Raw genomic sequence first — 27,695 nt, forward strand, 5'->3', positions numbered from 1 at the left:
GAGTTTGACTTTTTTAGATTCCACATGTAAGTGAGATCATATAGTGTAGGTTGAGTATCCTTTGTCCAAACTGCTTGGCACTAGAAGTGTTTCCGATTTTGGATTTTTTTGGATTTTGGAATATTTGCATATACCTAATGAGATGTCTTAGGAATGGGACCCAAGTCCAAACACAGAATTTATTTGTGTTGCATTTATATCTTATGCACATAACCTGAAGGTAATTTTATACAAGATTTTAAATAACTGTGCATGAAACAGAGTTTGTGTACATTGAACCATCAAAAAGTAAAAGTGTCAGGTGTGGAATTTTCTACTTGTGGCATCATGTTGGCTCTCACAAAGTTTTGGATTTTGAAACATTTCAAATTCTGGATTTTCAGATTAGATTAGAGATGTTCAACCTACATTTTTCTCTCTGTACCTGGCTTATTTCACTTAACATAATGTCCCCCACTTACTATAATGTTCATCCACATTCTTACAAACGACAGAATGACAAAATTTTCTTCTCTTTTAAAGCTAAATAATACTCCATTTGTGTATGTATGCTACTTTTTGTGTTTAATCCACTTATCTATTAACGGGCACTTAGGTGGTTTCCTAAGGCGTGGCAATTGTGACTAATGCCTTAGTGAATGTGGCAGTACAAATATCTCAACATACTGATTTCAGTTCCTTTGGATATACATCCAGAAGTGGGATTGCGGGATCATATACTAGTTCCATTTTTAGTTTTTGAGGAACCTCGCTGTTGTTTTCCATAATGCAATAGCTTTATTTTCTTAAAACAACAAAAAAATCACTTTGTAATTAGTTGATTGGCATGCTTATATAATTTGTGAGACTACAGACCATAGCCCTTGAAAAAAGATTAATTGAAAAATACAGAAACATTTTTTTTTTTATCCTGGAAAATGATCCATATGTTTCTATAAAAATATAACTTCACTGGCTCTTACAAGTTTTTCTTTGTCTTATATCTCTTCCATTTGCTATTTTTTTTTTTAAAGGAATTGGTCTTCAAATAATTCCGTGCTTCAAAATTTCTGCTTGATTCTCTTTTGATCTGCTTTGTGCTTATTTAAAGCAAATTTAAAAGCTTTTACTTCCTCCATTTTCTGGAACTAAGTTACATTCTGAAGTGGGAGTTTTTTGGAAATGAGTTGAAGTTTAAGGGCATAAATATCATTGACATTTTAGTTGGATGGGATTATAGGACTGACTTTTAAAATGGTTATATCTGTATTTATCACAAGGTGGTACCAGATATCCACTTGTTATCAGGAACTGAAGCACTCCTATAGGAACGTTTCATTATCTTATTATTATTATTATTATTATTGAGGCGGAGTCTTGCTCTGTCCCCCCAGGCTGGAGTGCATTGGTGCAATATCAGCTCACTGCAACTTCTGCCTTCTGGGTTCTAGCGATTTCCCTGCCTCAACATCCCAAGTAGCTGGGATCACAGGCACCCGCCACCATGACTGGCTAATTTTTGTATTCTTAGTAGAGATGGGGTTTCACCCTGTCGGCCAAGATGGTCCTGAACTCCTGACCTCAGGTGATCCACTCGCCTTGGCCTCCCAAAGTGCTAGCTAGGATTATAAGTGTGAGCCACCATGCCTGGCCTCATTAGCTCCTTAAAATAGACCAAATTTAAAGCCCCTTGAAGAAAGGTATGCTAATACATTCATAGTACTCTTTGTGCATATGAAAGCTTGTGTAAAATGCTTAAAAGATAATTACAAGTGCCCAACTTAAAGGTTCTCTTTTATTTTTTAGTTTGTTTTTGTGTGTTTTTTTAAATTTCTGTTTTTGTCACAGTCATTAAAGGTTCTTTATATATCACTTCACTTGTGTTTTCATATATATTTTCAAAATTCCTCTTTATTGATGAACCTACAGAACTGAGATCAGTGTTCCTTTGTATGTAGTTATTTGTTGTACTTCAGTGCATTTTTGGTTGCACTGTTTCTGGTACTGCTGAGACACAGTATTATTGGTATGAAAGAATTGCCTTAAACTTTGATGATGTTACTGCTACTTAGAGGCTTGAATCTAGATACTCAGATTTTCTACTTCTTAAGTCTTATGTAGAGAAATTTCAGGAATATAGCTATTTATCTTGCCAGAGGAGTATTCATGTCCTGACACTGCTCACATGGCTGGAATACAGTCAGCTAGAAAAGTAGAAAATCGAAGTTTACTAACATATATGTAGGAGGTTACATCATTGGCATTTCTTTAAAAAATTCTAATTATTTTGATCTTGTACATATCTATTTTAGGTTAAATTTAAGATTTCACTCTACAGTTTTAGGTGAATTAACATCTCATTTCATCTTAGAATACTTGCTTATTAAGTTGAAAATAATTTACTTTAAAAGTTTAGTCTGTTTTATAGAATATGGTCTGTATGTTAGTAACATAACTTAGTTTTAAATATTTTCAAGAAAGTATAAAATATTAGGTTAGAAAACAACTGATTTGCAGATATGTGGAGTTGTCTACAAGCTCTCACCTGAGTGCCTGCGTCAGTCTGTAGTACCATAGGAAGTGTACCTTTTTCTTATAACTTGTACAGTGTATGATTTTAGAAAAATCCTTTTTAGAATTATATATATACATATGTATATATATTTAAATATGTAAATTTATAGGCTGGGTGTGGTGGCTCACGCCTGTAATCCCAGCACTTTGGAAGGCCAAGGTGGGCAGATCACGAGCTCAAGAAATCAAGACCTTCCTGGCCAACATGGTGAAACCCTGTCTCTACTAAAACTACAAAAAATTAGCTGGGACTGGTGGCACACACCTGTAGTCCCAGCTACTTAGGAGATTCAGGCAGGAGAATCACTTGAACTTTGGAGGCAGAGGTTGCAGTGAGCCGAGATGGCGCCACTGCACTCCAGCCTAGTGACAGAGTGAGACTCTGTCCCAAATAAATAAATATATATATATATGTGTATATATATTTAAAGCCATTATATTATAGCTTACAGTATTTTACTATGTAATTAAGAATTTGGAGCTAAGTGATTTGAGAGATTATAAAAGGATGCACACAAAAACGATTTAGATTATTCACTAAATTCTACTTTTTTTTTTTTTTTTAAAGAGATGGCATCTTGGCATCTTGCCATCTTGCCATCTTGCCCAAGCTGGTCTCGAACTCCTGGGCTCGAGTGATTCTTCCACCTCAGCCTCCCAAAGTGTTGGGATTATAGGCATGAGCTGCCATGCCTGGCTGACAATTTCTACTTTTTTAATCGCATGAGTAATGTGATTTAGAATTCCTAGATCATGTTAAGGACAGTAATCAGTCTTTTCAGTAAGTCAGAGAATAATCAATGAATAGATTTAAAAGTAACTTTTTTACTTATACATACTATATACACATTCAAATATGCCAGATCAATATATTTAATTTAATACTAATTTTCTTTCACTGCTCTGACAAGTTCAGTGACTTAAACAACACAAATTTATTATCTTAGGGTTCTATAGTTCTGTATCTTACAGTTCAGAAGCCAAAAATGGTTCTGACTGGCTAAAATCAGCATTGGGAGAGCTGCATTCCAGAGACCCTGGGGAATATTCCCTTTCTTTGCTTTTTTCAGCTTCTGTAGGCTTTCTGCATTATTTGGCTGCAGGCGCCTTCCTCCATGTTCAGAACCACCATCAAACCATCATTCTGACCTCATTTCCATTGACACTCCTTCTCTGACTTTTGCCTTCCTCTTTCACTTTTAAGGACTCCTATAATTATATTGGGCCTACCTGGATAATCCAGGATAATTTCCTATTTTCAGATTAGCTGATTAGCAACCTTAATTCTATCTACAGTTCACTGTTGCCATGTAACCAAACATTCAAACAGATTCCAGGGATTAAGATTGGGGCATCTTTGGGGGCCATTATTCTACCTACTGTAAATATCAACTAAAGAATAAAGACTACTACTTATCCTTTGGGTTGTTAAAACACAAACTTAGTGATTCAGCCACTTATTAGATAAAAATATAGAATAGAATGGAAGCAAAATTTTAAAAATTAACCAGCCATATGAATATTATTAAACTTTATAACACCTAATCAGAAGGAAGTGGGATTACTGAAAAAAATAGTCTTTATTTAATTTTAGGGTTTTTTTCCCTGCTATTGTCATTTAATTTCTTAACTAGTATAATTATTACATTATGATGTTAAAAAATACATGATTGCATCACAAGTTGCGTGGTTTTTTTCTTTTGGCTAATTTTTTAAAAACTTAAGAACTCACCCCCCCACCTTTTTTTTTTTTTTTTTGAGACAGAGTCTCGCTCTATTGCCCAGGCTGGAGTGCAGTGGCGTGATCTTGGCCCACTGCAACCTCTTCTTCCTGGGTTCAAGTGATTCTTCTGCCTCAGCCTCCCAAGTAGCTGGGATTACAGACACATGCCATCACGCCCAGCTAATTTTTATATTTTTAGTAGAGACGGAGTGTCACCATGTTGGCCAGGCTGGTCTCAAACTCCTGACCTGGTGGTCCTCCCACCTCAGCCTCCCAAAGTGCTAGGATTACAGGTATGAGCCACCGTGCCAGGCCAAGAAACCCTTTTAACAACAAGTATACCATGATTGATTAAAGTATACCAAGTGTATACACATTGGAATGTTGGCTTAGGACTAAGTAGTACAGTACCCTTATAGAAGACAAAATTAAATGTACATGTTTCTGAGTAATAATTGGAATTTCCTGAAATTCGGACTGTTTTTTCATTAAGTAGACAGTTTTCTTAGGTCACTACACTGTCAATAATGTTTATGTATTTTGTAGTCATATATAAATTAGTTTTAAGAGTCGGTCAGAGCATAGTATCAATAAGCTCCAGGTTCAGTGTGTAGTTAGCTTCATCTAAATTTCTGATGACAGCTCTGACTCATTGAGCATCTGTGTATAAAGAGAATCTATTAAAACAGTGTAGTTTGGTTCATGCACAGTACTAACATTCAGTGCTGCAAGCAGATGACTTCTATTTTCTACAATGGATGGTACTTAGCAGCAGCAACAGCAAAGACTGGGTACAGCAAGCTTGTCCAACCTGCGGCCCATAGGCCACATGGAGCCCAGGACAGCTTTGAATCTGGCCCAACACAGATAAGTAAACGTTCTTAAAATATTACGAGAGTTTTTGGAATTTTTTTTAGCTCATCAGCTATCGTTACTGTTAGATTTATTGTTAGTGTTTCGTATTTAATCAGTACCAGAATAAGTTTTCTAATTTTTTATTTCCCATGATTTCAATAAATCATTTTTTATGATAGCGTTATGCTTATTGCTACTTTGTTTCCATCTAGGTTCTTCATAATTTCTGCTCTTTCACTATAGGTCATTTCTGTATCTAATTTCATTTGCTTATATATAAAAGTGTTTATGTTTCTTTGAATTATTGTCATCTGACTTGGGAAGACATATTTTATTGTGTCTTTTTTCCTTTATAATCTTTGAAGTTGAAGAAATACTTGAACAAGCAGACTACCTGTATGAAAGCGGAGAAACAGAAAAACTTTATCAGTTGCTAACCCAATACAAGGAAAGGTAAGCAATGTAGGATAGGCCTAGGCTTGTGGTTTCCTCAAAATTTTTATTTAACAATTAAAATGACCTTTAGTGCTTGAGGTTTAAAAAATTGATTATTGTAGTTTTTACTTCAAAATATTTCTTAGAGTTTAATTTATAATATACTATTTATTTCTTACGTTAAATGCTGCATGTATCTCATTGATTTAGAAAAGGTGTTACTACTTACTCTAGTGGAATGTTGATTTTTCCATTTTGCTTTAGATCGTACAGCATAGTTACTGAATATATGTTTATCCATTCTAGCCATATTGTATATTTCTCATTCCTTTTAAAGTAATTATTTATTGGTATAGGTTACATGAATTCACTGAGATTTAGGATGTTGTATGCCACCATTGAATGGTAACCGTGTATTACTTTAGAAGGATAGTCAGAGAAATAAAAAATACCCCCTTTTTCTATTTTTAGTATTAGATTGTATGTTTAGTGTAGAATATCAGTGTGTACTCATTTTTGGGAGGAGTGTGGAGTGAGAGAAAGACTCAACCTATAAAGTAAATCATATGGCTAAATAGCATTTCTAGATAACTAATTTACGCATCTCCTAAACTAAAAACATTGAGTCCTTTTCATCTACCTTTTTGAGATTTTCAAAACCAGTTTTCTCCCCAGGACCCACCAAATTTACTTTCTAGATATCTATAGGATTGATCTTTTCTTCTCCATTCTCTCCTCAGTAATTCAAGGTGGCTGGTTTGTCATTTTATTGTCATGTCATTGATAGCTTGAAAAATAAGCTGTAAGGTAGTTACTCCATATTCATTGAATAATAACTATCTTAAGGAACCTTTAGTTTCAAATTTTTATTTTTTGTTAAAAAAATATAAAGTTAGGATTAAAGGCAAACATTTAATAAAAAGGAATTTATTTATTTTATTTTATTTTTTTTGAGATGGAGTTTCGATCTTGTTGTCCAAGCTGGAGTGCAATGGCGCAATCTTGGCTCACTGCAACCTCTACCTCCCGGGTTCAAGTGATTCTCCTGCCTCAGCCTCCCAAGTAGCTGGGATTACAGGCATGCACCACCACGACCGGCTAATTTTGTATTTTTAGTGGAGACGGGGTTTCTCCATGTTGGTCACGCTGGTTTTGAACTCCCGACCTCAGGTGATCTGCCTGCCTCGGCTTCCCAAAGTGCTGGGATTACAGGCGTGAGCCACTGTGCCTGACCAGAATTTAATTTTTGCAATTATTTCTGTCAGTTGTGATGGTTAATAATTTATTAACCATTTCTTATATCACTATATGGAAATGGCAGTTCTTCAAAGAATCCAATGCTCTTACTTGAAGTAACCCATACATCATGGCATAGTATTCAAACATAGGATTATATTTTGAGATTACATTATATTCAAGCATTCATTCATTAGCAAATAATTGTCAAAAACTATTGTGTGTCAGGTGCTATATTTGAGACTAGGGATTCAGCAGTTTTGTATTTTTAGAACATGACCCTGTCTATAAAATTTACGTATTTTGTGGTACTGTATGAACCACCGAGTGAGCTATTTGAAACACAGTGCCAGTGAGGCCAAGCCTCAAGTTAATATGTTGAGTTTTGTAGGGCAAATGTTTAGAGAATTTGAATACAGAGATATTTTTGAAAGAAGTCAGTGTTTTAGATACTAGAGGTAAGTTAATATTTATGAATATTAGACATTTTTATAGGAAATTTTAGCAAATAAAGGTTTTGTATTAATGAAAATAACAAATTTAGCATTATTAATAATGGCTTTTGATACCATGTTGCTAGCTTCCTAAGCTGAAAGACCATAATGTATTCATTAGTAATGTAACCCTTAACAATTTTTAAATGTGAGCTAAAATGGTTGTTTTATATTTTATTTCAAATTAGCGAAGATGCAGAGTTACTGTGGCGTTTGGCACGGGCATCACGTGATGTTGCTCAGCTTAGCAGAACCTCAGAAGAGGAGAAAAAGCTATTGGTGTATGAAGCCCTAGAGTATGCAAAAAGAGCACTGCAGAAGAATGAAGCACATTTTGCAGCTCATAAGGTGAGTTGCTTAACTAAGCTATTACCATGTACTGAGAGGTACATTTTCTATATTTTTCTATTATCCCTAATTTACATTGGAGGAACAATTTCTCTATTTTAAGGTTTTTTTATTTTTATTCAATCTTATCTCTTAAGGATAATTTCTCTATTTTAAAGAAGTAGGGAAGATAGTTAGTTTTATGTTTTTCAAAAAGAAGTCTTTGTTTTCATAGACATTTGCTCTAACTTCATGTGTATTTGATAAATTACTTTTGTGAATGCTTATTTTTAAACAGAAGTTTAGTAATTTCATGAATTACCTATATCTATATTCTTACTAGTATAAGCGCTTCACAAATATTTTCTCATTTTCCTCACGTTATATTTGTTTTATTTAGAGGTAGGAATATAACAGCTAGACAACTGAGACCTAGAATGACTTTCACATGTAACTCAGGATTTCTTGTTGGTTCACGACGACGTTTTTCAGTAAATTGTACAGGGAGACGAGGTCATCATTAGCCTTCTGGATTGTTGGACTTCATAGAACCCAAAGGCAGGGTAAAGTTGGACCTTGGGAAAAAATTGGCTTGATTGCTCCGAGGCTTCATTAATTGTTTCTCTACTCTGCTGTTACCGGAAAATCTTTTTCATTGCAGACGTTTGTTTTCTCCTTATCCTAAGTCTTGTGACTTTCCACAGCACCTGGGTTTTTGAAGCATGGCCATTTTAGATTCATTTCTTGGGAAAGAAACTCAGGTTGTCTCAGTTTGGGTCTGCTGTCCAACTGTGGCTGTGGAGATAAGGTCACAGTTGACAATGTGGCTGTTCTTACTATAACAATGCAATACGGGAGGAGATGGAACTCCTAGAAAAGAGAATGAGAAAATAAAACATTCAATTACATATTCTTCTAAATTGACACTCAGACCATAAACATGAACCATTATCTCATTGTGTTGGTAACTTTCTTGGAAAATTCACCACTTTCTACCTTGTATTATAGTTCTCTATAAACATGTCCTATCCCTGAGGTTGTTTTGTTTTGTTTTGTTTTGTTTTTAGACATAGTCTCTCTCTGTTGCCCAGGCTGGAGTACAGGGGTGTGATCTTGGCTCACTGCAGCCTCCATCTCCCAGGTTCAAGTGATTCTTCTGCCTCAGCCTCCCAAGTAGCTGGGATTACAGGTGCATGCTACCATGCCCAGCTAAGTTTTGTATTTTTAGTAGAGATGAGGTTTCACCATGTTGGCCAGGATTTCAACCTCCTGACCTCAGGTGATCCACTCACCTCAGCCTCCCAAAGTACTGTTACTGGCGTGAGCCACTGCGCCCAACCCTATTCCTGAGTTTCTAGAGGGCCATGTCCACTTTTCTTTATGTATTCCATTACATTTAATACAGTTTTTGTGCTCGATGACTTTTTGTTGGATGAAAATGACTTGAAGAATAAATATTATACAGTTTTACCTTGTATTGAATGGAATATTAAGAATATTATTGGTCTTACACTTTTCTTTAATTTTCAGTGGTATGCAATCTGCCTTAGTGATGTTGGAGATTATGAAGGCATCAAGGCTAAAATTGCAAATGCGTATATTATCAAGGAGCATTTTGAGGTACTGATGAATTATTCAAATTCATGAATTTTAAAAGTCAAATTTTTCTGAACAGGTTTTTGTTTTCATTATCTATTGCTGTATTTCAAACCACCTATGATAACAGTGGAGTAGAGCCATGACAGTTTGTTATTTCTCTTTTTTTTTTTTTTTTTGAGACGTAGTTTTGCTCTTGTCATCCAGGCTGGAGTGCAGTGGCGCTATCTCGACTCACTACAACCTCCGCCTTCTGGGTTCAAGCAATTCTCCTGCCTCAGCCTCCTGAGTAGCTGGGATTATAAGCGGACACTACCACATCTGGCTAATTTTTGTGTTTTTAGTAGAGGCAGGGTTTCACCATTTTGGCCAGGCTGGTCTCGAACTCCTGACCTCAGGTGATCCACCTGCCTTGGCCTTTCAGAGTGCTGGTATTACAGGTGTGAGCCACTGCGCCCAGCCAAGTTTGTTATTTCTTGCAATTCTGTGGGTTAACTGAGCTCAGTGGCATTTCCACATCGCTTAGTATAGCTGAGGTCATTTAGACAGCTGCATTCACCTGGGCCCTCAGCTGAGACTACAGTGTCCAAGATGGCCTCTCACCTATGAGAGTTTCTCCTCACTTGTTTTTTTTAATCACTTAGTTGTTTAGCTCAGCCTTCATTATAGCATGGTAGTTGGCTTCCAAGAATGAGTGTTCCATGGGAAAAGATCCAGTGTGCAAACTTTTAGCAAGCCTCTGCTTGCATCATACTTGGTAATATCCTATTAATCTAAACAAGTCACAAGGGCAAGCCCAGTTTCTGTGGGAGGGGACCAGTGACACAAGTTCCTGAATATGGAAAGTGTGGTCCAGTGTAACAGTCTTTAACACAATTGACATACCACTCCTTGTAGTAATAATTCTATTTAAGATTGATATCTGTGTGTGTATTGTATGCGTGTTTTATTAAAAATATTTTCCCCTAAAGTTTATAGTTAGCTATTAGGTGCTAAGAATTGCATAGGAGTCCGTATATTTCTTAACGTGTATGAACTTCATTGTCTCAAAAAAAAAAAAAAAAAAACCCACAAAAAACCAGCATATTTATTGCTCTTTTGAGATTATAGGAAGGAAAAGTGATGGAAACATACATAGGAATAGTGCTGAATTTGCTATTTAAATAGTTTTTCAGAATTTTATGGTTTAGTGTCAATTCCTAGTTTATATAACAACTAGTGAAAAAGAATGACTGGGAGTCAAGAGACCTAGCTTTTCTTGTTCAGGTATGGATAGTAATATATACCTAATAACTGACATTTTATAATGTAACACTTTACCTGTTTCACAGTTTAAAATTCTTGAAATGAGATTACATGATGTAATCACTGGAACCTTACATTGTAGTTGGCAGTGATATTTTCTTTCTTAGTGGCACATAAACTAATGGTGTGTCATTTTTGATATTTTAGATTTAGGGAAATACAGTACTTTTCTCAGTGGCATTAGATAGATCACTTAATTTCTCTGTGTCTCAGGATATAGAAATACATGACGTAACTTCCAAAGTGAATAATGAAGAACTGTAGAAAACATACAAATGTATGCTTTTCTCTTTTTTTTAACAAAACAGTGAAGGTCATAGATTATAAAAGAAAAAGTGTTTTATATAAGCTTTCAAATGTGCATGTTTAAATATATTTTAAATGGCAGTATTTAGTATTTACATATTAAAAGGATCATTTATACTACTTACATTTCAAATTCCATTATATATCCAAAGTGGCAAGGAATTACCATCTTTGGATTCTTTTTGAAAGACCAATGGCAGGAAAGATTGATTATGAAAGAGTTTGCTTGAAAGTACCCCCTCTCAACGCTTTCCATAAGAAAATTAAACCCTGGCCTGGGCGGCTGCCTCCGCAATGCCACTGCTTGTTGAGGGGCGGCGAGTGTGGCTGCTGCAGTTCGCCAGGGACCTCATCCGAGCCCACCTGCCTCTGGAGGAAAGAGCCAGACGTCTCAGAGGTCAGTCTGTTCAACAAGTGGGACCCTAGGGCCTTCTGTATGTTCAGCAAAGAGAGCTCGCAGTGACCTCCCCAAAGGATGGCTCCATCTCCATTCTGGGTTCTGATAATGCCACTACTTGTCACATTGTGGTCATGTGGCACACAGGTAACGGGGCCACCTGCTTGACACATTGTGATGGAACTGACACCAAAGCTGAGGTCCCCTTGATCATGAACTCCATAAAATCCTTTTCCGACCACGCTCAATGTGGAAGGCTGGAAGTATACCTCGTGGGAGGCTTCAGTGATGTGGGAGGCAGTTGTCACAAAAACTCATTCATTAACTTCTTAGTGAATCTGACAGGAAAGAAGATGACATTCACTTAGTGGTATTATGATTATGTGTGACGGAATTAAATGATCGGGAAGAAAATGAATACCACTTTCTAATAATATATGGCATTGCTGTCAACTTGAGACTGCAGAGATTTACAGAGCCTCCTTTCTTTTATTTTTTGCTTGGGATAGAGTCTCCTCTGTTGGCCAGGCTGGAGTGCAGTGGTGTGATCTTGGCTTACTGCAGCCTCCACTTCCAGAGTTCAAGTGATTGTCCTGCCTCAGCCTCCCGAGTAGCTGGGATTACAGGCGCCTGCTGCGATGCCCAGCTAATTTTTGTATTTTTAGTAGAGACAGGGTTTCACCATGTTGGCCAGGCTGGTTCTCAAACTCCTGACCTCAAGTGATCTGCCTGCCTCAGCCTCCCAAAGTGCTGGGATTACAGGTGTAAGCCACTGTGCCCGGCCTACAGAGCCTCCTTTCAAGATCGAGGTCTGGAGGAGCAGCTGCACGCTGCATGAGTTTTAGCAGGAGGACCAATGATTCGCATTTACGATGCAGAGACAGAACAACTTCGTAAAGGACTGTACTCCTGGATGCCATTTCCACATGTGGATTTCTGCTTGCAGCAGGATGACAAGCAAATACTAGAGAATCTTTCCACTTCATGTCTGGCCGAGCCGTCCCACTTTGTTGAACATACTAGATCTACCTTGATGGTTTTTAAAAAAATACTGCTCCAACTAACACACAGTTTCCTGGAAATAAAGCCCTACTCTACAAAAAAAAAAAAAAAGAAGAAGATGGCTTATGGGAAAAGATCTCTTCTCCAGGAAGCTAAAAAATAGGAATTACCAAAGAAATCAGCACCTTCTGGGCTTGACAGAGACAGACCATTGGTGGGGCTGTCAAGAATACAAATTTGGAAACTTATATCCGTTGGGTCTTAGGTCTTCTCCTTCTTTCCTCAGTGTTTTTCAAGTAACTTTCAAAATAAGACCTTATTTTGGCAAAGGCAAAAAAAAAAGGAAAATTAAACCCTGATCCCCCCAGGCATCCATTGTGATGAATTGACTTCCTTCCTATGCATCTAGAATGGGACTACAGTATCTCTGTATCATTCTTAGGAAATGGAAAAAATACTTACTTACACAGTTTTTTGAAGGGCTTAATTTTTAGTGGAATTCCAATTGGGAAAGGTTGCTTAGAGTATAAGTTGCATATAAACATGTTAAAATATTTTTATTTTTTACCACAACCTTATGAGTTAAGTGAGTATACGACTTTTCTATAAAAGAGAAAAAACTCAGTCGTGGTAACAATGTAGATGTTGCAGCCAGTTCAGGGTCATTAAGCTGTGACTTGAATCATGTCAGTCTGGCTTCAGAGACCATGCTCTTAACCATTACAAATTTTGAAAATGTGTACCTCACACATTACTAAACTGAAAGCAAAAATGTGGGTTTATAGAAAAGCATAAACTAGGAAATCTTAATTTTTTCAAAAAAAGTCCTTTTAATATGATCAACATTAATCTGTAAGATTTCTTTAGTGGTTTTCAACAAAATAATGGATAAAAGGAGGAACAGTTTCTTTAAAGGTATTCTGTAGTTTATGCTTCACACTAATTCACATAGTAAATAGAAATTAGGGAGATTCAACATATTTGACATCGCACATAATTATTCTATAAACTGTTTATTTTTCCTTGGTAAGTACAGATGGGGAAGTTGAACAAAATCTGCACACAAGAAGAGACTTTCTAAAAAGAGAAAAGACTTTCTAAACTCTGCATAGGAGAGACTTTCTAACACTAGATTTTTTCTAAAAAACTAAAATGCATTTTTAGTTCTTCTTTAGGAAATAATGACTTTTATTCAGTATTCATCTACAGTTTGCCAAGAAAGTACTTCTTTATTCATTTTTTCCTTTAATCTGGAAGAAACATTAAGAGCTATAGATTATTAATTTGCAAAATCAATTCATTTATGTATTTCATGTTTTTTCTCATCTTGATAGACACTATAAATGTCTGAACCTTACAAAATAGTAACCTTAGTACAAGTCATTAATAGTGTTTTGAAGTGAATTTAATCAAAGAATCAGGATTATTAATTATTAATATTATAATGGGAGAATTGAAACACACGATTGCTTTTTTTTTTTTTTTTTTTTTTTTTACAAAAATCATGGCTTCTTCAGCAAACACAGTAAAGCACTTATTGGTGTTTAGAAAATAAATACAATTTATTTTTCTCATTTCTTGTTAGAAAGCAATTGAACTGAACCCTAAAGATGCGACTTCAATTCACCTTATGGGTATTTGGTAAGAAAATTTATTTCAATATTTCAGTAGTATTTAGTGTGATATTATTTTGTAGTATGTATAAATATCTTTTGCATATATAAAAGATATTAAATATTTTAAAATATTATCTGACAGAGTTTAGAGGGCTAAATCCATTAACTAGCACTCGTATATGTATTGTTAGAACATACTAAATTTGATTATGACCCTGTTAAACATTGTTATTCAGGTCATTTAGAAACATGTACAGACTGAAAAGACTGTTCTTACTTACCATGCTAAATGAAATTAGATTAATGTAACTATAGTAAAACAGTAGAATGCCCCAAGAGGGTCTTTGTATCTTCAAAGTGTGTCAGATATAGTCTGGATTAATCTGAGGAATGATATAATCTGATTTTCAGTATCTGTCCATTTTTATGTGATCTTATGTCCACTGTAGATAATTATTGTGCTGGTATTAGGCTTTATCAAAGTGTTTTGTACTTGATGGTTTAACAGTCTGTTTTGAGATCGATGGGCCACTCTTTTGAGTATGGTCTGCAGAGCTAAATATTTACTGCCATCTAAGAAGGGTACCAGTGTAAACTGTCCGGTGTCAAACTCTTTAAAAAGAGAAATATATTCTTCAGGATAAAGGACATATTAAGCTAACACTCACTCACTGAGGATTAATGATAATTGAGGGGCAGTCACTAAGTCAGATGCTAGTAAGCAAACCCAAATGAAATAGCAATTTCTGCCTTAAGGACTTTAGATCCTAGTCAAAGATCCAACACTTTCTTTCCTACTTATTTCTGAAAGTTGTAAAGATCTTTGGAGGTTAATCATTTGCTTTGCCCCTTTAAAAATGGATTTAAGTTGTCGGTTGCTGTTATTTATACATTTGATGTTTAGCTTTGTCATTTTTCCTGAGTAAGGTTTAACTTCTCTGAGTTTTTCTTCTATAAAAAAATAGGGGAAATTATCCTATCTCATATATAATTGTTACAAAGAAAAAGTGAGAGAATAATCAGCCCAGTACCTGGCACAATGCATTCAATGGTAGATGCATATTATATTACTGTTATTAGTATGACTGCTTACTATTTATATTTAATCACAAAATACACATCCCAGCTAACGGATCACTATGTCAATCTCTGGTTTACCTGATAATCATGTAAAGCACAAGTTGTTTAAACACACAGTACAAGATTCCTTTTATAGTATTAAGATGCTTCGTTATCTTTAAGCAAAAAGAAGGTACAATTTGAATGTATAAAATTGTATTATTTCCTTGTAGGTGCTATACATTTGCTGAAATGCCTTGGTATCAAAGAAGAATTGCTGAAATGCTGTTTGCAACTCCTCCGAGTTCCACCTATGAGAAGGTAGTATGATGTCCTTTGTTAAGTTAGTACCGATTTATTAACCACAGCGCCATTCCACAGTGTTCACACATGTGGAGCTCTGATTCAGTGAGGGACTTGAGCAATTTCTAATGATCCAATTCAACTATGTTATCACAAGGCTTAAAATTATTATTCATGACTGGTGAGCGGTTTTCTTTTTCCCTGTTAGGTGAGTGGCTGGTAATTCTGGAATACTGTAATTTAAAATGGCTCGTGGCTAAAATCTACCTTCATTTTCTGTTTGAAATCTAAACCATATTGAAGTCACAAAAATAGAACAAGAAATACAGCAACTGTTACCCAGCATGTTTTAGCTGTATTATACACAATAATAGAAAAGTAAAGCACATGCTTGAGTTGATAAAAGAAGAACACTCATTATAACTCTGATTTTAAAAAGCATATGAAAGTTTCATATTCTGTCATATTTTCAAGGACTTTGTTTTTCTTGTTAAAAATAAAATTTGAGAGGAATTTCTGGTTAAACTTTGGGTTTACTCATCACAAGCTTTTCAGAGTAAGAAAACAGGCAATTGAGAAAGCTGTACTTATATTACTTACATTGTAACAAGGAACTTTTCTTTCTTCTGGAAGCTATAGTGTAGAAATTGATGTAGAAAAATAGTTGTATTCTTTACACACAGTTGAGAAATATTATTAAAATAATGCACTTTGGGCCGGGCGCGGTGGCTCAAGCCTGTAATCCCAGCACTTAGGGAGGCCGAGACGGGTGGATCACGAGGTCAGAAGATCGAGACCATCCTGGCGAACACGGTGAAACCCCGTCTCTACTAAAAAATACAAAAACTAGCTGGGCGAGATGGCGGGCGCCTGTAGTCCCAGTTACTCGGGAGGCTGAGGCAGGAGAATGGTGTAAACCCGGGAGGCGGAGCTTGCAGTGAGCTGAGATCCGGCCATTGCACTCCAGCCCGGGCGACAGAGCGAGACTCCGTCTCAAAAATAAAAAATAAAAAATAAAAAAATAAATAAAATAATGCACTTTGGTGGCATTATTTTATAATACATTATTTTATAATGGCATTGTTAAAATCATGCCCATTTGCTGGGCACAGTGGCTCATGCCTGTAATGCCAGCACTTTGGGAGGCTGAGGTTGGTGGATCAGTTGAGCCCAGGAGTTTGAGGCCAGCCTGGGCAACGTGGCAAAACCTCTGGAAAACAATACAAAAATTAGCCAGGTGTGGTGGCCTGTGGGAGAAGGATCTTGAGCCTTGGAGGCCAAGACTGCAATAAACAGTGATTGTGCCATAGCATTCCAGCCTGGGCAACAGAGTGAGACCCTATCTTAAAAAAAAAAAAATCATTTTAAGGACAAAAAATATAGTCAGCTCTACTTTATCAAATTAGTTATGTTTCTAAGAAATCAAATGTCATTAGAGAATGCATTACAAAAACAGTAGCTTAAGTAGGACAAAAAGTGTTTCAGACCCACAATAACATTGTATGTAGGAATTTCAATAATAATGGACTCTTAAAAATTCACTAGTACAACCTGAATCAATTCAGCTTTTGATTATATTTCATTTTTACTAGAAATCACTAGTTATTATTTAAGAGAACTGTCAAAATAGCTGAGTTACACATGATAATGTTCTTTCCTTTCTGCACATTATGTTAGTTTGGTACAAGTTCTAAACAGCAACCGAGTTATTACCAGAAGTAGTCTATATATTGTAATCTTAATGATGATTTAAGTGTTACGTTCAGTTTGGGTGTTAACTCTCACTGTTGAAGAAGTGACCATTATTTTAAGATGATTTACTTCCTGACTTTAATATAGGAATAGGTCTTTGAGACAATGCTTTTTTAATATTGTCTGTTTTAATCTTTTTTATGTTTGGGCTCTTTGTGTTTTTGACAGGCCTTAGGCTACTTTCACAGGGCAGAACAAGGTAAGGTATTTTTGATTACACATATCAATACAGTACAATTGTATGAATGCTGTATATATATACTATAATAGCAATTTCTAAAGCAAAGTTATTCTGCTATGCTTATTTTTGTGCTAGATATTATAAAACAATTTTTAAAGTCTTTATTCAGTAAAGATCACCTGAATGAGAAATAGGCTGCTACTGAACTTGAGCTACAGTTCTGGAATGTTCATCATTTGATGTAATTCAGCCTTCCTTTTTGAGAGGAGTCTCTGACATGGTAATTGTCTTATTCAAGACTGCACATATTGGCCAGATGTGGTGGCTCACACTTGTAATCCCAGCACTTTGGGAAGCCGAGGCAGGAGGATCACTTGAACCCAAGAGTTTGAGACCAGCCTGGGCAACATAGTGACACCTCATCTCTACCAAAAAATAAAAATAAAAATTAGCCAGGTGTGGCAGCACACACCTGTAGTCCCAGCTACTCAGAAGGCTGAGGCAGGAAGGTCACTTGAGCCCAGGGGTTCCAGGCTACAATGAGCTGTGATTGCACCACTGCACTACAGCCTGGGCCACAGAGTGACACCTGTCTGGGGGGAGAAATATATATATATATGTGTGTGTATATATATATATATATGTGTGTGTGTGTGTGTATATATATATATATCTCATTAGAGGCATTTAAATGGGAATTCTGCTATTCAGCCAGGTTAGTTCTCTTGAAGATATTGTGATAAAGAGTTTCAGGTCATGTTTGTTTTGAAAAGTGACTAGTCCTATGAAACTGTCACCAGGCCATCCTAAATTTATCCTTTTTAATATTCATACACTAAGTGGGGGAGATAAGAGACATAAGCATATGTTACCAAATAGACCATAAAAACCATTGAAATATATTCTATAAAACTTAATCAGGAGAAAATTAAGAAGATCCCATGTTTATTAAATTTGAGATCCCACACATAATAGACTTGTTCATTTCATGATAATAGTTTTCTACAGAATTTTATCTGAATGTTTTATCTCTGTAATTTATCAATTCTGACTTACATTATTACCTTCTACTAATACCCTTTCATGATCATACTGTTTCACATACCATAAATATGAATCTAGGAAAGACTTTTTTTAAAAAAGAGATTTAAAAGTTAATTACAAAGTAAAAATATAGGACTTAGAGACTTAAGGGTTGGGTGTGTTGAGAAAAACATGGTTCTTCCCTCATGGAGCTAAAATAAATGTGTGGTAACTTCAGTCATTCTTCAGTGACCTTACCTTATTTCTTTCTGGTCCATATTCAGTTCAGAAGCTCCTCCGATGCCCTTAGTATCTTTTGTTTCTCCAGTGACACTTATCACTCAATACTATAACACTTACATGTCTAAGATTGTACATTCAGAGAAGACGGGGACTTTGTCTTTTCTGGCTCACAATTGCACACTCATTACTTGGCACAATGCTTGGCAAATTTGTTCAATGACCGAGTAAATAGATGAATGATTGGATGAATGAATTTAAGAATATATTTAACCACAGGACAACTTAAGTATATCAACATGGCATCACACAAATCTGCTCAAATAAAAGAAGTAAAACAATTTTGGCTAAGGAGCACATGGAATTAATCATTAATTGTATACAGGAAAAAGTATGCTTTGAATACAGAGGATCTCAGATTGTTAGGAAACTTTGTGGAGAATTAAGTTGGTGAGATAATTCTATGCTTTCATTCATAGGCTTTATGCTTTTCTCTCAGCCAAGAATGTTCTCCACTTTTTTTTTTTTTTGGTTTCTCATACCATTTCAAAGTTTGTATATCTAGCAAAGCATTCCCTTCATTTTTATATTACATTTAGTTGTATTCATGTTTCTTTCTCCTTTTCGTTATAAAGTTGAAAAAAGCAGAGCTTTTGTTTCATCCTCTATGCTTAAGTATAGCTGACATCCAGTAAATGTTGATCAAATATATATATGTCATCATCATTATTTCATTCACTTATTCAGCAGATGTACACTGAATGTATGTTGTTTCACACACTGTTGTAGGCACTTGGGGTACCATAGGGAACTAAAGAGATTAAAAAGAGTATCACTGTCCTCAAATAGCGTACATTCTATCAGGAGCTTCAGCTTCTCATCTATAAAATGGAGATACCCACTTGCAAAGTTGTGAAAATCAGAAATGTGTATAATACAGTGCCTAGCACATTTGTAGATGTTCATTAAATGGTAATTATTATTTTACAAATATTTGTTTGAGATATAAACAGTTGAACAAAAGAGAATTTCCATTAGTCTAATCACTTATTGACCCAATTTATTGAAATTTAGACCTCAAAATCAAACCTTTAAAAATAAAAGCCACACTATTTCATCTGAGATCATTTTTTCTTTCCTATGTGCAGTGGATCCAAACTTCTACAGCAAAAACTTACTTCTTTTAGGAAAGACATACTTGAAACTACACAACAAAAAGCTTGCTGCTTTCTGGCTAATGAAAGCCAAGGACTATCCAGCACACACAGAGGAGGATAAACAGGTAAAACATCTCCCATAAAGTAAGGCAGAAATGTTTTGAGGCACTATTAAATGGTGAATTAAGAACTTTAACAGCATAATTTTCTAAATGCATAATATTGTTGAAAACAGGTGTGTTCATTTCAAGTGTAAATTCATTGACATTTATATTTCTATATAGGAAATGTTTAGTTACTGTCACCAAAGAGATGTTAGGGGTTGCCTGCTACAATGCGGAATTATTCCTGTTTTGACACACATGGCAGATGGAGTTAAGATTTCTAAAACATCAAAGTCAAGGGATGTGTACTAAAGTGGAAGAGCTGAGAGTCTCATCGGGTCACTGTCAAGAAATTTTATTGTTATAATGTCCTATCTGGTGTTTGGAAACTCTTAGAAACCCCACTTTATAAACTTAAATTTCACAAGTTAGTCTCTTAGCTCTCCTGTTTACTTATAACATATATTTTTCCATTTTAGATACAGACAGAAGCTGCTCAGTTGCTTACAAGTTTCAGTGAGAAGAACTGAGAACTTTTCAGAGACGATGTGTGAAACAGCTAATAAACATTGCCTTTTCATTTAATTATAAAAATATATGAACTATAACTGTTCTACGGCTTTTAAAATGTTGTGACCATTTAACAGTGTAAATATAAAAAATTCTAGGCTTCTTCACAAATAATAAAGTAAAATAAATAATTGCCGTAAGAGTGGTAGAAATAAATCTCCATGGCTCAGGCAAAGATTATTTTGCATCCTGGATACCAGCAATGCAAACTGGTATGAGATTTCTAAGGATTGATCACATTGGGATGGGAGATCAAGCAAAGAAAGCTTTGTAGAGGAGGGGAAATGGATCTATAGGGGATATACAGGGGGATGGATTTTCAAGTTGGATTGATTCTAAGTTGAGATCTTTGCAGAGAAGGTGTGGTGAAAGAGGTTAGGATTTTGTGGTTTCCTGACATAAAGTAGTTAAGTGATGTATCTTGGAGCTAACCTGTATAAGGAAAGAATTAAGTCAGGAGACGACTAAAAATTGAGTGGTTTCCTTTTTTATTTTTATTTTTTTGAGACAGAGTCTCACTCGGTCATCCAGGCTGGCGTGCAGTGGCACAATCTTGGCCCACTGCAGCCTCCGCCTCCCTGGTTCAAGTGATTCTCCTGCCTTAACCTCCTGAGTGGCTGGGATTACAGGGTTGTACCATCACACCCGGCTTTTATATTTTTGGTAGAGATGGGGTTTTGCTAGGTTGGCTAGGCTGGTCTCAAACTCCTGGCCCCAAGTGATCTGCCCACCTCGGCCTCCCAAAGTGTGGGGATTACAGGTGTGAGCCACCACGCCTGGCCAGTTTCCTCTAAATGTGGTGTATAGTCTCATGGTAGACTGAATTTATCAGACACAAAGCTCTATTCCCTAATGGAATGGAAGGAACACAAAACTTAAGAGTGAAATGGAATACTAAGATGTTTTTAAATAGGCAGGACTATGCTACTCACTTGAGGCTGGAGTGCCACCACTGCAAAATCTTTTTAAGTTTTGTAAAAAGGAATATCATCTTGAATCCACTTGGATAAAGAGAGACTGTGTGTAGGTGGATTTTCCCCAAAGGATTTGGAAATTGTAATGTTACAATGAACTGTATGGATATGCTTATCATGTACATTTTCAAACAAAAAGGAAGACCGAAAGTAGTGATCTTTGTACACCCATCTCAGATTCAACGATTCTGCTATATAGGTTGTGTATCTCTTATCTGAAATACTTGTGACTAGAAGCAGCAGTTTGGATTTGGGATTTTTTTCAAATTTTGGAATATCTCCATACACACAATAAGACATCTTGGAGATGGGATCCAAGTCTAAACACAAAATTCACTTGTTTCATATATACCTTATGCACATAGCCTGAAGGTAACTTTATATAATATTTTAAAAATAATTTTGTGCATTAAGACAAAGTTTGCATACATTGAACCATCAGAAAGCAAAGGTGTCATCTCAGCCACTCATGTGGTCAATTTGTGGTTTGATGTCACCATCATTCCTGACTGAATTTATATGCTACCAATAAGCAGTTACTATACTTATTCATGCATAACTACTTAACAGTAAAAAAAATGACATAATTTGCATAGGAACAAAGATGGCAAAAAAAAAAAAAAAAAGACATACCATTGATACAGTGAAAAAACAATGTGGTCAGGGTAGCTAGGCAACAGTAGCATCACCAGAAGAAACCTTTATCAGCTGGTTAACGGCAGCAACAAACAATGGCAGGCTTTCAGTCTCCCGCTTATGATGCTGTATTTTAAAAGGTTATTGTATACTGTATTTTATTTTTGTAGGTGAGGAGAAACAGAAGCAGCTGAAGGGCCAGAAGTGGGTCTTTCTAGGGATGTGGTGGCATTCTGCTGGATGGCTTTTTAAAATGGGTTTTTTCCTTTAGGGAAACCGAATAAACTGTGTTGTGCACCTGCATTTTGACTGTGACCTGTTACATGAGGTCAGATGTGGAATTTTCTACTTGTATCATCATTTTGGCACTCAGAAAGCTTTGAATTATGGAGCACAAATTTCATGTTTCAGATTTTTGGATTCAGGGATGTTCAAACTGTATTTATATGTATGTCTGTGTGTGTACAAACACATACATTTCTAAACCTTTTGAAATTAATTGCAAGCATCATAATAGTTCACCCCTAAATGTGTCAGCATGCATTTTCTCAGAATAAAGACATCTTCCTAAACAAACACAAAACCATTATCACAACTGGAAAAGTTAACAATGCTCTAACATCATCTAGTATCTACCCATATTCAAAATTTCTCAAACGCCCCCAAGATGTCTCATGCTTCTTAAAATCAGGATCCAAATTGCATTTGATTTGTTGCTTATCTTTCAATCTAGAACAGTTCCCCATTTTTTTCTTCTTGCAACATTGACTTTTTGAATAGGCCAGTCCATTTGTCACAGATTCTGTCACATTCCAGATTGGCCTAATTGACCACACCTTGAGAACCGCTGTTCCAGCTTATTTCCAGGACTCAAATTAGTTCTATTAGATCTTTGCCTGACTTTCATATTTATCACTGACTGATTTTTCTTTTAGCCTTTTTGTTTCATTTTCTTGGCTCTTTTCATTTATATCTTCCATATCTCTTATTTTACTTTTGGTTGTATCTCTTCTTCCTTAGATACTTTATAATTGCCTTCATGTCTGATATGTTTGTCTTTTTCTCTGAATGTTTTTCCTGATTTTAGCCAGTCATTCACATCTGCATTTTGTTTGTCCAGTCCTGAGTTTTTAAGTTGCTATTTTGGATTTTTTAAATATCTAATAATTTAATTCATATTAGCATATTGTGTTAAAATTTACTTTTTTCTCATTTTCAGTTTTCTCTTTAGTGATTTTATTTTTTTCCCTAGGGATGTAATTTTATGTTGAGTTACCAGCAATACTAAGTCATCAAATGGGAGGAAAGGGTCTGGGTTAGTTCAAGAATACTTTCTGCTGAGTTGTTTTTTGTGAGATCAGGTATCATTCAGTAATAAAGCTTTTTATGGAGTGCGGTTTTACCTCCTGATTCCTTATTAGAACTTTAAAAAATATTTTTACTTTCAAATAATTATAGATTCACACACTAAAAAAGAAAAAAAAAAAAAAAAAAGGTCCTGTGTACCCGTCTCTCAGCCTGTCCCAGTGCTAACATCTCATATAACCTAAAGTACAATAGCAAAACCCAGAAACTGACATTGGTACAGACCACAGACCTTATTTAGATTTTACCACTTTTAAATGCTCTTGTGTGTATAGTTGTATGCAGTTCTATCACATGTAGATTTTTGGTAACTGCCACCATAATCAAGATACAGACCTGTTCCATCATCGCAAAGATCCCTAGTGCTGTCCCTTTATAGTCACGCCATCCACCTCCTCTCCCCCACCCATCCCTAGCTCTGACAAGCACTAATCTGTTCTTCATAATTTTATTTCAACAGTGTTATACAAATGGAATCATACAGTGAGACCCTGTGACACTTTTTTTTCCACTCAGCATAATTCCCTTGAGACCTAAGTTCTATCAATAGTTTGTTCCTTTTTAGAGTTGATTAGTATTTAATTGTATGGGTATACCATATCAATCATATGCTGAGGGGCATTTAGGTTATTCCTGATTTGGGGCTGTTACAAATCTGCTATGTGCATTATATGCCGGTTTTTATGTCTACATAAATTCTCTCTCTCTGGGATACATGTCCAGGAGTGTGGCTATTGGGTCCTTATCTTCATTTTTCCCCTTTACTCTCTGAGGGTTAGGTTTCTTCTGCAAGACATGGTGCCTTCCCAAGATTCTAATTCTGTGCACTAAGTCGCTTCCACTTGACTTCCCAGGAGCCTGATTCCCCACATGTCACATTGGTTCTTGATGTTTCCCCACTAAGGATGAGACCCACTACTGAGAAGGAACCCCAGGAATCCCTTACTCCTTCCCCTGCAGCCCCCACCTGATTCTGTTCTTGTGTGGATTCCAGAGCTGACTGCTGGACTGAGATGCTTATTTCCCCATATACATGTATATAGAAGTTGGTAGTACTCTGTCTTCTAAGCGTATTACATACACAGGCTATCTCTCTCCTTTATAGATGTTTCCTTCCTTCCTTTTGAGGATGTGAGTAGAATACTGATTTTGGAAAGTGGCCATGATCCTATAAGAATGTAAAAGTCCTCAATTTCTTGATGGCCAAGTTATCTCAACTGAGTTTTTAATCACGGGCTGTGTACTAGCTGTGGATGTTGTAAAAATGTCTTCTCTCATACTCACTTTCCTCATCTATAAAAAAAAGCATCATTAAAGGCAACCCCCACCAATTTCATGGAATTGTAAGGATTAAAAGAATAATTTATGTAAAGGATTTGCCATGAATACCAATAAATACAACTACTATTACCTCTGATTTTGTTCTTGATTGAGAATTGAGGAGAGAAATTTTGGAATTTAGGAGATATCACTTTTGGACTTAGATCAAATCCCCAGTTGACCTAAAGCTTGGCTTTTAAGGCCAACTAAGTGTTACAGGACAACTTTTATTTGCGTATTTCAACAAAGGAAGATTTTTACTTCTGCATCATCCACCAATCTTCTTAGGTTCAACCAAACATTCAGACTTAACAAGTCTACAACAGGCTATATTTGGCACCAATTTACTCAGAAGGCTCTAGGACAGGAACCACAGCTCACCAGCAGGACAATTTTGAACCTCCTTTTCAGAAGACAATATTCTAACAGCAATGCAACGGTATCTCCCCAGGTGACAGCTCAGGGTCCTCCTTAAAGGACATGCAGTTACAAGACTTTTCCACTCAAGTATGTCCAAAGCTGTGGCTTTCTATCATGTATCTGGAGATTTCCCAGTCCAGATGCAACTTACCAGTCCTAGGGGTCATACTTACCGGAAGCAAAGTTGCCTGGCAATACATCCTATTTAGTTGTCAGGGTAGGAAGAGGTAGGTAGTTAACAGAAATCATCAGGGGGAAAGGTTTTGTTAACCTTTTCATTTTCAACTACTTGGGAAGTATGGGGGTGAGGGGGGGAACCCCAAACACTGGTAAGCTGCTTTCCCTGGAAGACAAATAGCTAAACTGATCTAATAGACACAATTGTATTGGGTCTGTGATGTATTCCCTGGACTATTTACTGGTGGTGGGGCGGGTGAGTCACCAAAATGAAATAGCAGTATAAACCTGTCTCTGAGCCTCCCTGTTGTCTGTTTCCTCATGAACTGCACAGAGAGTCTTGCACTCCCTAATTTCTTCTGGTTGGTCCAGCTGGGAAGGGAAGAAGGGGAGAAGGTGAGTGAGGGACCATATTTCTACAATTTTTCCGACTGCTACTGGGTAGATAAATCAAGACAGCTCTGCCTGTAGGTCTTGGATATCTATAACTGGGTGTGAAAAGTGGAAGACCCTGATGAATTCTCCAAAAGAAAGCTGGTTTGGTCTCTTGTAGGGTTCTGTGTAGCCTCACCTGGTGCATCGTAATTTCTTACTTGAGGAGGGAGACCAGCACCCTGAAAACGAACTGGAAAGCCACCTTCTTTAGTCAAATCTGCTAAATCATACCTCCAATGAATGATATTCAATAACTTGTGTCATAGCAAAATGTATACAGCAGTGGTACCATTTGTAATTCTAATACTTAACTCTTATGGTATAATTAAGGCAGTCCTTTTTGAAGACCAGTTACCGTCTATCACATAACCTGTCATATACATTAGAATTTTTAAAAAATTCTTTAGGCTTGAAAATAACCAGAGTGTTCATAATTAGGATTTGGAAAAGGAGTCTATTCAGCCAAGCAGATCACTGCCTTTCTTTCGTCTTTACTGTGATTTCTGAATAAAATGCAGAACACACTCTCAGTATGTAGAAAAATAAAATTTTGGCAAAACAATAATTACTGTTTTTCTGTATGTACTTAGCAGTGAAATATTTATAGGCAACATGTTTTAAGAAGTCAGTTCCATGGCTATAAAAAATGTTTAAGTTGATGAAATTTACAGTGCATATTAAAAGCATGATACAAATGGAAATTTAAAATTTTGTATTAGGAAGCCCAGTTTGCTAAAAGTAGCATTAATATCATTCACATCAGATTTTAATTTGTTACACATTTTTGTAGTTCAGCAAAGGCCTTATGATGAAAAACAATTAAAAAGTGTTACTTATGACAAAAATAATTATCTGTGTAAAAAGGGGGAGACTCAAAAGATTTTTATATGCTTATTTAATTCAGATAAATAGAACTGTTATGAATTTGAGAGGAATGAAGATAGTCAAATACTAACAGAAAATCATTAGCCTCATATTAGAGCATTCAAATGCTTATGTAACTCTTCAATCCATCTGGCTTCATAAAATCCAAAACTTTGAACACAAAAAAAGTGGCAGAGTTCACATTACCTTTTGTATGTTCCTAAGTATGAAACTGCATCAATTTATTATGAATTAAATTTGAAAAACATCACAGATTTAAAAACAAAGTACAAAAGTGCCTGATTCTTTTTAATTCCACAAATACCTAGCATCTCAACATGTAAACAAACTTCTATGCTGCTCAATGAATCTTTCCAATTTCGATAAACTAAATAGTATCAGATCTAGTATATGACTTGCATGTGTAAGTTATGGTTTTATCCATTACTTTGACAATATTACTGATGTAACAGAGAGAAAAATTTTCAACTATTGTATTTATTTAAAACAAACTGACAGGTTTCAAGCACCTGTCTTCAGAAAAGCCAGCAGCACTTTTTTTTTTTTTTTTTTTTTAACATACTCAAAGTAAGATTTGGCCTAAGCCCTTAATACCTTCCTGAACAGCCATGCAACTAAACACCCTCAGGAGATGTTACATAAGGGAGAGAAGAACATGGAGCAATTTGCACTTTTTCCCCTAGATAATATTAACAAGGTAAAGCAAATCCAGATCTTTATGAATGAACGGCTGTCATGTTTCATACACTTGGAGCTCTATAAAACTAGAGCCACTATCATATATGCTTTTATAGATATATATGTATTTTTAATAAAGTCTCTCACTTGCTTCAAAATTTAAGGATGATGTTTTTCCTGGTCAGTCATTTCAAGGGAACAATAAATAAAGTAGAAAAAGATGAACTGTTTTGCATATTTCTGTGGAAGAACGGAAAACATACTTTGAGAGGTTCGGAAAATTCACTGTACAGAATGAACAGCTTATATACACTATCTGTGCAATTTTTCTTGGCTGGGGTATTTAAATGCAAGAGCTCCTCCAAAATAAGAAGCCACATTCATTCTTGTCCAAATCCCTCTGTCTCTTCTATTGCAAAAAGAAGTTTTTCCTTTAGTTGTTCATAACTCTTATATGGTGGTAGATCCAAGCGATTAAAACTGAACAGAAACAAAAACAAAATCAGATGTTTTCAATAAAATGAAAAAAAAAATACAATATTTTTCAAAGCACATAGAAAAGCTGAATGGA

The 27,695-nt window shown here is 35.8% G+C and overlaps 2 protein-coding genes and 2 pseudogenes across 6 annotated transcripts in view; 3 read left to right on the forward strand and 1 right to left on the reverse strand.

Moving 5' to 3' along the window:
- The window catches only part of LOC105477154 (regulator of microtubule dynamics 1), a 40,836-nt gene extending 13,833 nt beyond the window's left edge, over positions 1-27,003 (forward strand). Inside the window, exons 3-10 of the mRNA XM_011733529.2 lie at positions 5,497-5,584; positions 7,485-7,644; positions 9,154-9,243; positions 13,815-13,870; positions 15,138-15,225; positions 17,128-17,158; positions 19,552-19,685; positions 20,144-27,003. Coding sequence (XP_011731831.1) covers positions 5,497-5,584; positions 7,485-7,644; positions 9,154-9,243; positions 13,815-13,870; positions 15,138-15,225; positions 17,128-17,158; positions 19,552-19,685; positions 20,144-20,194 — 698 coding nt within the window. The 3' untranslated portion in view covers positions 20,195-27,003. The remainder of the gene's footprint in view (positions 1-5,496; positions 5,585-7,484; positions 7,645-9,153; positions 9,244-13,814; positions 13,871-15,137; positions 15,226-17,127; positions 17,159-19,551; positions 19,686-20,143) is intronic.
- Positions 9,251-12,340, forward strand: LOC105477152 (protein N-terminal asparagine amidohydrolase pseudogene; annotated as a pseudogene).
- Positions 11,967-13,716, forward strand: LOC139355772 (protein N-terminal asparagine amidohydrolase pseudogene; annotated as a pseudogene).
- LOC105477150 (WW domain containing E3 ubiquitin protein ligase 1) overlaps positions 26,301-27,695 on the reverse strand; it is a 124,160-nt gene continuing 122,765 nt past the window's right edge. For 4 of the 5 annotated variants that reach the window (XM_071068028.1, XM_071068026.1, XM_071068025.1 and 1 more), the window contains one exon: positions 26,440-27,604. In XM_071068028.1, the coding sequence (XP_070924129.1) occupies positions 27,505-27,604 (100 nt within the window). In that variant the 3' untranslated portion in view covers positions 26,440-27,504. Of the gene's footprint in view, positions 27,605-27,695 lie in introns of all 5 variants that reach the window. The other variant, XM_071068024.1, reaches the window with a different exon arrangement.

The sequence above is a fragment of the Macaca nemestrina genome, chromosome 8 (genome assembly GCF_043159975.1).
Source record: "Macaca nemestrina isolate mMacNem1 chromosome 8, mMacNem.hap1, whole genome shotgun sequence".
Classification (NCBI taxonomy): Eukaryota; Metazoa; Chordata; class Mammalia; order Primates; family Cercopithecidae; genus Macaca; species Macaca nemestrina.